The 11,758-nt window shown below is 52.4% G+C and overlaps 2 protein-coding genes across 2 annotated transcripts; both read left to right on the forward strand.

Moving 5' to 3' along the window:
• Positions 1-55: 55 nt before the first annotated feature.
• BO95DRAFT_147355 (RNA polymerase II mediator complex middle subunit MED1) lies at positions 56-2,819 on the forward strand. The gene is made up of 2 exons (XM_025580613.1): positions 56-1,951; positions 2,012-2,819. The coding sequence occupies exons 1-2, from the start codon at positions 254-256 to the stop codon at positions 2,693-2,695; spliced, it is 2,382 nt and encodes a 793-aa protein (XP_025441649.1). The 5' UTR covers positions 56-253; the 3' UTR covers positions 2,696-2,819.
• A 6,684-nt stretch (positions 2,820-9,503) lies between these two features.
• Positions 9,504-11,628, forward strand: glnA (glutamate--ammonia ligase). Its single transcript, XM_025583599.1, has 4 exons — positions 9,504-9,610; positions 9,720-9,939; positions 10,193-10,697; positions 10,753-11,628. Exons 2-4 carry the CDS (start codon positions 9,832-9,834, stop codon positions 11,190-11,192), a joined length of 1,053 nt encoding a protein of 350 aa, XP_025441650.1. The 5' UTR covers positions 9,504-9,610; positions 9,720-9,831; the 3' UTR covers positions 11,193-11,628.
• The last annotated feature ends 130 nt before the right edge of the window (positions 11,629-11,758 follow it).

Genomic DNA, 11,758 nt, shown 5'->3' on the forward strand with positions numbered 1-11,758 from the left:
CCTTGGAGATACTATTTAGGGTCGCTAAGGCCCGTTGCTTCTTCTTTTCGTTACCGGTTGCATTCCCGCGTAAAGAACGACTTGAGTCCGTATGGCTCTGCCTTAGCAAGTGTGGTTCTATTCTCTTTTGTGATACCCGGATCCAAGTTTCGCACCTCTCAGCTTGTCTTCTCTTCTTGATCGCACAAAGTGCGGACTACGATTTCTGCTCCGGCCTTGACTTCTCAAGGGAACCACAGAGAGAGAGCCCGTCATGGCGACGCCATCGTCCAAGCCGAACCCAGGAGCAACACCGACCTACCTGACTTCCTCGCCTCGTCCAGCTGGCGCGCACCCAGCCCGCCCCATCGCCCACAAGTCACCCGCGGGGAGAACCCCCTCCGTCTCCGGACCGGGCGGTCACATCCAACCCCCCAACAGCAGCAACCCCGCCAACGCCTCGGCGCACCACTATGCCACCCCGCTCGCGGCGACAACCGGGGCCGACGACCCCGTCACTCTGAGCTCGCCGTCGGCTCTGCTCGCGCTCGGTGGCTACAGCGGGATCAGCCCGTCGCCGGCCGGCCACGACGGCGGCCTGGTGGGCGCGGGGATGAACGACAGCGACATCCAGGCGCTGGGCATGCAGGGCCTGAAACTGGGCGGCGGGGGCGGCGTGCGGGACAACGACGAGGAGCGGAAGAGACACATTGAGGATGTGGTGCAGCTGCTGCGGACGCGCATCGCGGGCCGCGGGGTCTGCCGCGAGGGCATTGAGCGCCTGGGCCAGCTCGAAGGGTTCGAGTCGATCTGGCAGGAGGACAGCCTCAGCATCGCCGGCAACTTTGTGGATCTCGAAATCGAGTTCCACCGCGGCCACAATGTCGTCAAGGAGGTGAGTTTGAGCTACGTGACGCCCGAGTCGACCGACGGGGAACAGCGCGAGGAGGCGACGGCCGTGCTGAAGCGCGACCTGATCCAGTCCCCCGCGGACGGCGAGCGGGGCGCGTGGAAGCCGCTGACCGGGTTCCATGAGAACCTGCAGTGGCTGGCGCGCCATGATAGACTCAGTCAGGAGGTCAACTGCTTTGAGGCGATCGAGGGCTTGTATGAGAGCTTGAAGCGCGTGTGGGAGGCGGAGTCGGATCAGCGCAAGTTCTTGGGCGTCTACGATCATCTCTGCAGTGGCTGGGTCGGTCGGCCGTCTCTACACAAGGGGGGTCGCGTGGGGCTCGGCCTCGATTACTGGGTGCAGCAGGCGCGGGTCCTGGATGCGAAGCAAGCGAAGCATAAATCCGCCTCCGACGACGAGATGGTCGTCGATCAGCCGGCGGAGGAAGACGAGGCCGCGCGAAAGGGCAAGTGGAGCGTTGTGGTCGAGTGCGAGGAGGGATATCCATCTCTTCGCGTGTCGAAAGACTGGGTTGCCGCGGAGGTTCTGACAGCAGTCCACAATGGCGAGAATGGCCCCTCCTCGAGTGAGTCGGCCGGGTCTTCCGAGGGAGTTGTGGTCAACTGGGCCGAGCCCCCCGAAACCGTGATGATTGCGGCCGCGCAAAGCCACTCGGACGCCATGGCGCTCGACTCGAACATGCTGGGCTCTTCTGCGCCCAACCGCCGGTTTGTGGCCAGGATGGAACCGCCGCTGGATCTCCCCATCTTGGCGGCGTCAGATATCTACCGCCATCTCGGCATGCAGTTACCTCCGGAATTCAAGATGGTCACATACGATGGACTGTTGGCCCCTGGCTGGTCGCCATTATCGGCGGCTGGTGCGATGGGACTGGGACCTGAAGAAGCATCGCAGCTTGGTCGCAGAAGCCGTAGGCTGTCGTTGCAGACCATTGACAAAGATGGCAAGCCGTGCAAGAAACAGCATTGCTACACGTTCCAGCCATTCGAATCTGTCGCAGGTCGGACTCTGAGAGACATTCCGTTCTCGCACCCAAGACAGCTTGCAGACATACTTCCGGTACGGACCCTGTGTCGTATTGTGCTTATTATGTGGGCATACTAATGATTTCTTTGTTAGATCTTACGACAGTACGCGTTCCTGGCGAATTTGATTCGTGGCATCTTCACTACTACGCCCAAGCCCGACAACGACAAACTTCATGCACAGGAAGATCTTTACAAAGGGTTCTTCAATCTCTCGAATGCCAACAGATCGCAGACGATAACCAAGGGTGACATCATTATTCTCAGCAATGACGATCCCAACGAGAAGAGGTTGAACTCATTGCTTGGAGGGTTTGGACAAGCAGGAACTTTTGGACAAGCAGGTGCTCATACCATAGGCAAGGGGAAAGGTGCTATGGACGGAAGCTCTGACGATGATTCGACCACCGAGGATGACGTCAAAGTAGACGTGACCTTGCGCACGCAGCTTGGTCAAGCCCCGGTCATCATGCTCCTTTTCACTGTGGACAACCTTCAAGGGAAATCGACACTGGATCAAGAATATTCTACGCTGAGCAAATTCTCTGTCAGCCTTGAAGTCGGACTCAACGGTCGCGTGTCCGTCATCGACATGACTGGTTTGTTTGATGATGAGAACACCAGTATGGATCTGATGGACACTCAAGCGAGCGGAGGCCATGACAATGAAGTATCCGAGTTGCAGAAGACCATCGCGAGGGTATTAGAAGTCTCGCAGGACTTGGGGATTCTGGTAGAGTGGGTTTTACGATGGGCCCGGCAGCGCAAGAGCCGCTGATAGCCTACCCCCCAGACCGAGGGTAGGTCACGGATACGCTGCAACCACGGTGTGTGGGGGAGAATCGTCTTCAGATAGTGACCTGTCGATTGGCAATCGGACGAGGCGGTGACGTAATAGGGATGGCCATGCGTTACCTGTCCTATCTCTCTCTCTTTGTGCATGAAGGCTTGAACAAGCTTTGCTGGCCATTCTGGAAGCAGCGTTTCACCCGGTCGCTCAGATTTAGTCCCAATGCAGTGTCTGCATGGGGCGTACGGGGGCCACCAGATCCCCATTTGGCGTCTTTGATCTGCACTGGACTGGCACTCGTCTGGTGCTATCTGAGCCTAGCCGGATGTGGAAGAGACGATGCTCAGCTCAGACCCCCGAGACTTCCTCAGTGGTTCCATGTGAGATCACAGAGCTGCGTCACGTCATGTGCCATGAGATCGTGCGGCGTGGGGATTGCTCCCTCGGCCCTAGGGACCTGGACCAGCCGAGGACCAGGGGGATACGAGAGTCTCGAGCCGAACGATACCATGATTTGATATTTGCAAAATGGGCCGTCCGCTCCGGCGAAACATGATTGATTCATGAGCAATTGTACCTGCAGGACGTCGCTAGCTCTGCTCTAATATAAGACAGGATCTTACTTCCATGATACTACATACTATGTAAGCTGGAATAGTTACCCAGTCACCATCAAACCCAGGCACGCGCAACATTTCTGAAGTAATCGAGTAAGAAGCCAGAAAACCCGGCCGTGACCGAACCATGACCCCCAAACTTCTGCCCTGTGTTTGAAGGATTGAAGACCCTGAGTCGGAGGTTCCGTCCCTGGAAAGACGGCAAGACCCAATAACGGGGCAGGCTGTACGGAGTACTCCGTACGGGGAGTAAGGCAAGGAAAGGAAGGATAACTTACCCAGCGGTGATCTGATCTGATACCTCAGTATTTCCACGCAACTTCTGCAGAGTTGTCGACTGAACCAAACCCATCTGCCGGAAGTCGATCAGTTCTGACCCTGTAGATCCAGCCAACACTCTTTACCGTAAGTTATAGTGCTTGAAATGGGGCAGGTAGTAAGTATGAGGGATTTTCCCCCGTTTCCGTTTTCCCGCCCATCATTCCTCATTCTCCCCGGACTTTGACCACCTCCCCCAACCAGATGCAAGGGGAGAAATAGGAATGGAAATGGAAACGGAAATGAAAATGCAAGAACTTTGGGATGTGTCTAAGTTTTACCAGAGCAGTTTTGCGTCTGGAGGTGTTGGCTGATGGCCGCCGGGTCATTTTTTCCCGCGCGCAAAAAACACTAAAGTTACTAGCTACCTAAGAAGCATGAGCTGTCAAACGATTCTTTCCCTTTTCCCTTTCCCTTTTTCCCTTTTCCCCCTTTGTATGATGCTGCCGAAGGAATGCGGGAATCTTTCTTTCCTGTGATTCTCTATAACTTTGGAAAACTCTTGAGCAGTTTGAGGAAAATTACAGAGTCCGGTATGCAGGTGTCAAACCCTTGAAGGGGGATTGTGATTCGGATCAACTGCGCGAATTACTCTCCTTGACTTGCTTGCTTGCACTGTCCAGTAGTTACAGGAAGTGTTCATTCCTGTAGCGTTCTCCGTAGTTTGAAGTTAGTAAGTTAGTCTAATGACTCTAAATGGGGGTCTCTGCGTAGACTACAGCTAGCTGCCTAACTATGGAGCTTTTTTTTCGGTTGTGGTTGTTCTGGCCTGAAATTTGTTTTGGATACTGGGTCTACCTTACATTGTCTAGCTCTAGAGGGAGGGGTATTTTTGAAATTGAGATTGAATAGGAGGGCTGCTGCTGCTGCTGCTTCTTGTGTTTCAGTTTGGTTTTGGAAGTTTGCATCGTCTTTTACTTTGTATAGGGTATGGATTTAGGATTGGGTTGTCTGTTTTGCTTACTTGGATTCATTCTTCAGGTGTAAGCTCGGTGGGAGTAACTTAGTTATCTGATGATTATCTGGGGTACTATATTGCAAAGCATGTGTATAACTTATATAACAGATACCTAGATAATTATCTACCAAACTCTACGCGTTCATGGACAACAGGGCTGTAGTTCGTTTGCTCGCTCACGTCTCGCGTCTCGCGTCGGCTGAATGAGTCACAACCACAACAGTGGTTAGAAAAAACCAAATCCAAAATCTAATACCCAGGACAAGCAAATCGGCACAGAAGTAGTCCGTAGATCGTTCCTGTTCCTGTTCCTGTTCCTATCTCCCGTATACTGTCTTCATCCCGGATAAAAGTGGGGAGGGGGACGGAAATCGAACATGGTCTGTCTGGTCTATCAGGATGAGAGCTGTCATTTCAGTAGTACCATGTACCATCCTGTACGCACGGTTAGAATACTTCGGGTCAGGCATTGTGGAGGTTCTTGTTCGTTCGTTGGTTCTTCACGGAGGTATAAGTGATGTGGCTGTTCAATTTGACTCTGTACAGGAATTGAGATTGGGTGGTTGGAAGGGTTGTTGGGTTGTTGAGGGGAGGGGAGGATAGGATATAGATCTCCGACGCGTCTTGCAGACGGAGTCACATCGGGATTGCAAATTCTATAGACGTAAGTTATCAATACAGGGTATCTTTCAACCTGCAGCGTCTGCGTCGCAGCTTACTACTCTCTAGTATGCATGTCATCCCACACCCGCTACTCCGTATACAGTCCGACATCTAGAACCTCGACCGACCACTGACTACCCAACCTTCAACCACAATCATCGTTTCCTGTATGTGTTGAGCTATTTTGCAAATCTCCAATTCCCAAAACCACGTCCCTGTAAACCTGACCAACTGCAATATACTTAGTACTATGCTAATTCCTTCCACTATCAAAGGGATATCAGGTGTTCTTTGTTCTCTTCCCCCCCCCGTCTGGATCCATAATGAGATCCACCAGCCAAATTAGTCCTTACCCGACGGCCGGCCCGGCCATCGCACAATCAACCATCTGTAGCTCCTATCAACTTCTGCTGTACCCGCCACACGGGCTCGATTTTCTTCAGCCAAATTCGCAGAGGTTTCTCTCCTTCGCACGCAGTGAGCGAGCGCAATTCTAGCCTTGCTGAGTCCCTCAGAAAGTGACTTCCTACCCCCTCAGCCTGCACAGGCTGAAATCGGCCCGACACCAGTCAGCAGCGTTTGTCATGACCCGGGGCAGGGAGCCAATCGGCAGTGGACGATAAGAGGAGACAAGGCAGCGGAGAAGGTGATTGATCAGGAGGCGGGGATCTACAGCTAGTCCCATGGCTGTGGCCATGTTTCCGATAAGCTGATTGTCTGTGGCTTTGGGCCCGGTGAGGGATTATTTCCCCATTTGTTTCCAGATGCTGCACTCGTCGCTTGAAAGGGCGCATCTCCACGACTCCACCCTTTGCTGGAAATTGACGCCATGGCTCGAGAATCGGGGTTGATTCGTGCCTGACCGCGACTACTGCCCGTTTTTGTTGGCAGTCAAATTTGCAATCCTGGATGTGTTGGTTCATTATTCATTGATCACGATAGACCAAGTTGAGACAGGAGTGGTGTAACTGTGTACGGAGTACGGTTGCTCGTACTGCTAAGCCTCAGTTTCTTGAGCCTGCGCCACAATCAGGAGTCGCGATTTGAAACCTCTGGACATCTATTCCTGGCTTTGACCGCCTCCGCAGACGATACGGGAGCCTGTTTATAGAAACATTCTCTCGCCTTGGGCGATGCGACTATTGCCGCCATTGCGTGGAATTAAGCTATGATGCGCTGGATGAGTTGCCCATGACATCCGAGCGATCAGAAGGACGAGGCTCTCTCGTCGGGTGGAGGCCTGAAAGAACCTTGACGACATCCACAGGGCTGATCGAGGAGAACAGGAAAGGCAGCCACTCATTCTTGCCCGGATTCCTGAATCTCCCGGCTTAGCCCTGTTGTCATTTGTCGCAGAATACCCTGGGGAAGGGCAAGCCATAATGATGACGCTGATGCAGCGGGAGCCCCTCCCTTTGATCGGACACTAAGAGACTTGATGAGGGTCGCCACTAAGTACAGCACACAACTGTACTCCCCTAGAGAGAAACGAAAAGTCTGGGGGATAGACAGGGATAGCTGGATGGATAAGGGCTTCTTCCCTCCGGAACCACCCATCTGCCATTCACCAAGAACTCTTCTCCCATGCGCGGTCACCCCGTTCACCCGTCCATTCTTCCCTTCCCCCCTTTGACTTTACCCCGTTGCCGGTGCAAGGAACCTTTTTCCCCTTTTCTTCGCCGTCTTGCACCCAAGGCGGTGGCAGGGAACGGCAGTGACTCGGCTGATTGTTCATATTAGTCACCCGAACCCAGAAATAACTGCCGTTAACATGGAAACATGGCCGGTCTCGGGGGGTGACGACGGTGATGGTGACGCTTTCTTCGAGAATGGTTTTGCCACGCCCCACCGGACGCAAAATCTGGGTTGCCCGCGTGGTATTCGAATTACCGGCTGTCTGTACGGGCAGGCAATTCATTCCCCGGGGTAATAGCTGTCAACGAGGATAGGTAGACATTGAATCCTCAATTCCCTCCCCAAAGTTTTTCCACCACCATGTATGGGGTGGGAGATTGGATCCGATCTGTGCGCGCTGCTCCCGACACGCTACATGGAAAAATCGAGACTTGACGCGGTCGAATTCCATCCATGCGCGATTAAAATGAAAACTCTTTTTTCCCCCATTCAGTCCGGCAGGCGCGCCAGGATCCACCCACGCGACTCATGGCGGGGTTTCGAGGGGCAGTCAGCGATAAGACATCCCTCTCAATTTAGATAACCGCAAGGTGCAGTTTGACCAGTACGTATTGGGGTATCTTGTGCGGCGGTAACATCCTGGTACGGATTCCTGTGATATCAAAATCGCTGCCTCGGTTTCCCTTCTTTGGTAGATTGAAGAAGAGCATGATCACTTTGATCCCAGCTCCTCGGTGACAATATGGTCTCACTCCAGCCACATGTATCGTTTGCGATAAGGCAACGGAAGATAGGACGCGGCAACCTGAGTGTCCTCTCAGGTGCTTCCTATCAAGTATCAACTCTATCCTATCCATGCCATGGCGCTCTGCCAATAATAACCCCGGTCATTGCGATTAGGCGCAAGTCACGTCCGAGCTATTTGGGTCCTGCAGCTGATATGCATGGGGACTGACGTTTACTTGATATTGATAATGGGGTTTAGCAACCGTTTCGTGTTGCTATCTTTCAGCCACCAGGGATAGGAAGGTTAGCAGAAAGAAGGCAGACGAAGAGTTGACAATGTCACAGCCGTGATGATGGAGGGGGAGGGAAAGGAAGTCAAGAAACTACTGGTCAGCCGACATGGAAAGAGGTGCGGCCTGCCAATTATCAGGTCTGATAGTACTTTCGGTGTTTCTGTGCTTGTGTGCTTCTTGTCTGTCTGATAGGGATGGATGGATCCAGGTCTGAACCCAGATCACCACCGCGTGGGGGGGAGGGCCCAGCATCGAAGATGATCCATCTGGGGAAGCCCAACCGTTTCCGGCCTCCAGTGGAATGATGATATGGTGACTACCGGTAGGTAGTAGGTACAATACTAGCCTGACCTGGTTTATCATTATCATCGAGAGGACTTACCTATCAGAAAGCAGGAAGATAGGATTACATTGCGAGGAAGATACCTATGGAGTATAGTAGTAGTGTGGGAGGTTAGATTAATGGCGTGTGACAGGCAGTTCCTTCCTTTCGATAGCTTCAATTGCGCATCGAGATTACCCGTTCGGGTAATATCCGTGCTGGACTGACTGACCGCTGCATCCTAACAGTAACTTTAGTTCGAAAAGTCTATCAAACGGCGAGTCGCAATTGCCTACGAACACTACTAGTTAGTTAATGGCAGTCATGGTTAATTTACAAAACCTTTAACGATGATGGGCTGACTGACATGACTACGACGACTGCCAGCGTAGGTAATCTTGACATCGTGACATCGGAAAGAGTGAGTGGTCGAGGCTGGCCCATTGATAGAATGCGGGCGCAGTTCTGGTGGCGTCCCCGAGCCCTGGTCAATCCTGCAGCCTTGGTTGCAGTATGCTGTTAAAGATGTGTTCCATCTCTGAAAGCTGTTGAATCTGTAGGACTGGTTACAGAATGAAAGAAAACATTGTAGAGAAAGTAAGAAAGACAAGACGATTCCTTATTGATGCGCATCTCCAGTTGCAAGAGTTGCAAGTGTTGCAAGTGCGAGAAAGAGCATCGTGAATGGAGTGATAAATTACCAGGTCCCAAGACCGTGCCCAACCGGAACGGTAATTTTCAGTACAGCCAGGTTTATTTTTGAACTTTTTCTTCCCAGAATGGAAGTGGAAGTGGGTGGGACTGGGTCTTTTTTGGGAATGGATTTTTTGCCTCTCTCTCTCTCTCTCTCACACTTCCACTCTTTGCCGGTAGCCCCAGGCCCGGCCGACCACAGGTTTTGATTGAATGAATCAATGAAATGATTAAATCGGTTTAGAAATTCAGAAAATCAGAAAATCTGAAATTCAGAACATGGGAAAAAAAGACGCGCCCGCCGCCTTTTCTCCCTCCTTCCCGAAAGAAAAACCTATTCTCTTAAATTTAAAGGATATCCTCCCCCCACCCAAACTCCCGTTGTGACTTACTTTCTCCATTCTCATCCCATCATCTCCTCTCCGCCATACTTTATCATCTCTCCCTCCCCCATCCTTTACTCTCTCTCTCTCTCTCTTTTCAAGAGCAACTTTTGATCCTTCCGCCGCTCTCGCTATAAATCGCACTACATCAATCTTTTGATTGTCCTGTTTGTGTCGTTCGACTGCGATCTGAACAACCCAAGTCTACGAGCTTCGCACCTGCAAGCTTAATCGCTTAAAAGCATCCTTTTGTTTTCTATCTTTCACACACACAACCACACACACATTCACAATGGTACGCATCCCTTAAGTTGGTTTGGCAACTGCCCCGGTCATTCTTGGTCCGAATGCATTCTCTGCAGCGACAAGAACTGCGCGCTGACTCATACTCTCTCCCACTGCAGGCTGAATCAACCACCATCTCCAACACGGAGAATGTGCGTTCTTGTCTCATTGCTACCTTGCAAGATGTTTCTTGAACCGCATTGCGGTTTTAAGGAAATCTTATACTGACTGATGCGCTGGCAACAGCTCATGAAGTACATGTCCCTCGACCAGCGGGGTAACGTCCAGGCTGAGTACATCTGGATCGATGCCACCGGTGGCACTCGTTCCAAGACCAGGGTACGCCTCCCCTTTTTCTCATATCCCTTCACTCTTGCCATTGCAGGTGGCGCAGCGTGTGGGTTGGATCGCGCGGGATGCGGAGAGAATGGCTGCTGTTATCTAGAGGGATGGAGGGATACCTGCTCCCGATAAGCCCTGCGCACGGGGATCCGACCCTGCACGCCCGCCCTGCAATCCACCTGCATTAGTCTCACGTGATTCATCGACTCATCCACGGAATTATGACTAATCATTGCATCTTCCCCCACAGACTCTGTCCAAGTCCCCCAAGTCCGTTGATGAACTGCCCGAATGGAACTTCGACGGCTCCTCCACCGGCCAGGCCCCCGGTGACAACTCCGATGTCTACCTCCGCCCCGTTGCTATCTACCCCGACCCCTTCCGTCTCGGTGACAACATCCTCGTCCTTTGCGAGACCTGGGACTCCGATGGAACCCCCAACAAGTTCAACCACCGCCACGAGGCTGCCCGTCTGATGGAGGCCAACGCCAAGGAGGAGTTCTGGTTCGGTCTCGAACAGGAGTACACCCTCCTCGGTACCGATGGCTGGCCCTACGGCTGGCCCAAGGGTGGTTTCCCCGGTGCCCAGGGCCCCTACTACTGTGGTGTCGGTACTGGCAAGGTCTATTGCCGTGACATCGTCGAGGCTCACTACCGTGCATGCTTGTACGCTGGTATCAAGATCTCCGGTATCAACGCCGAGGTCATGCCTTCCCAATGGGAGTACCAGGTCGGCCCTTGCCAGGGTATTGACAGTGAGTATTCCGTCCTGTTGCAGTCGCGATCATCACGTACTAATCTCTTTCGCAGTGGGTGACGAGCTCTGGATGTCCCGCTTCCTCCTCCACCGTGTCGCAGAAGAGTTCGGCGTCAGAATCTCCTTCGAGCCCAAGCCCATCAAGGGTGAATGGAACGGAGCCGGTCTCCACACCAACGTCTCGACCGCCTCCACTCGTGCTGACGGTGGCATGAAGGCTATTGAGTCCTACATGAAGAAGCTCGAGGCCCGCCACGTTGAGCACATTGCCGTTTACGGTGAGGGTAACGAGGAGCGCCTGACTGGTCGTCACGAGACCGGCAACATCGACAAGTTCAGCTACGGTGTTGCCGACCGTGGTGGCTCCATCCGTATCCCCCGCCAGGTCGCCAAGGACGGCAAGGGTTACTTCGAGGACCGCCGTCCCGCCAGTAACGCCTGCCCCTACCAAATTACTGGTATCATCGTGGAGACTCTTTGCGGTGGCAACTAAGTGCGTCTAGCACATTTACTCCAAATGTGAAAAACATTTCATCTTAGCGCTCGTATACCCTCCGGCTTCGACATGGAGTCAGATTGCGATGCAGCCTGGTCATGGGAGAGCAAACTATAGAATTTCTCTTCTTCTTTTCTCTCTTCATGATGGTACTTCGGAGTTTCTTCCGAACCCTCTCTCGTGTGCCAGCGCCTGTTGATGCATTCGTTGTCCTGTTGCTGGTCTTGCATGTTTCTTTCTTACCTTGGGTTATGTGTTACGTATGGCATAGAGGACTGATACTCGGAGGAGAACCGACGACGGTCTTTTTGAAATTGAAACTGGGGATGAAACTGGAAGGATCAAATAGCTTTGAGGCCGGAACCACGGTCAGTATTATAGTGTTCAAATAATCAATCGTTACGAATAAGCACATCCTCAGGATGTGAACATGTCAAATCTTCTTTGCCCTCGGCTCTACTTGCGCCTAGACCATATAGACTGTTTTCGGTGCAATCTCAACATTTGCAATAGGATACTAAAAATTAGATACAAAGATTTATAAGTTATATCCATATTCACAA

This window comes from Aspergillus brunneoviolaceus, assembly GCF_003184695.1.
Source record: "Aspergillus brunneoviolaceus CBS 621.78 unplaced genomic scaffold BO95scaffold_38, whole genome shotgun sequence".
In the NCBI taxonomy this organism is placed as follows: Eukaryota; Fungi; Ascomycota; class Eurotiomycetes; order Eurotiales; family Aspergillaceae; genus Aspergillus; species Aspergillus brunneoviolaceus.

Coding starts and splice junctions, on each gene's coding strand:
- BO95DRAFT_147355 (XM_025580613.1), top strand. CDS start 254: ATGGCGACGCCATCGTCCAAGCCGAACCCAGGAGCAACACCGACCTAC. Junction 1,952..2,011: donor AGCTTGCAGACATACTTCCG/GTACGGACCCTG, acceptor TTTCTTTGTTAG/ATCTTACGACAGTACGCGTT.
- glnA (XM_025583599.1), top strand. CDS start 9,832: ATGCGCTGGCAACAGCTCATGAAGTACATGTCCCTCGACCAGCGGGGT. Junction 9,940..10,192: donor GCACTCGTTCCAAGACCAGG/GTACGCCTCCCC, acceptor CTTCCCCCACAG/ACTCTGTCCAAGTCCCCCAA. Junction 10,698..10,752: donor CCCTTGCCAGGGTATTGACA/GTGAGTATTCCG, acceptor TCTCTTTCGCAG/TGGGTGACGAGCTCTGGATG.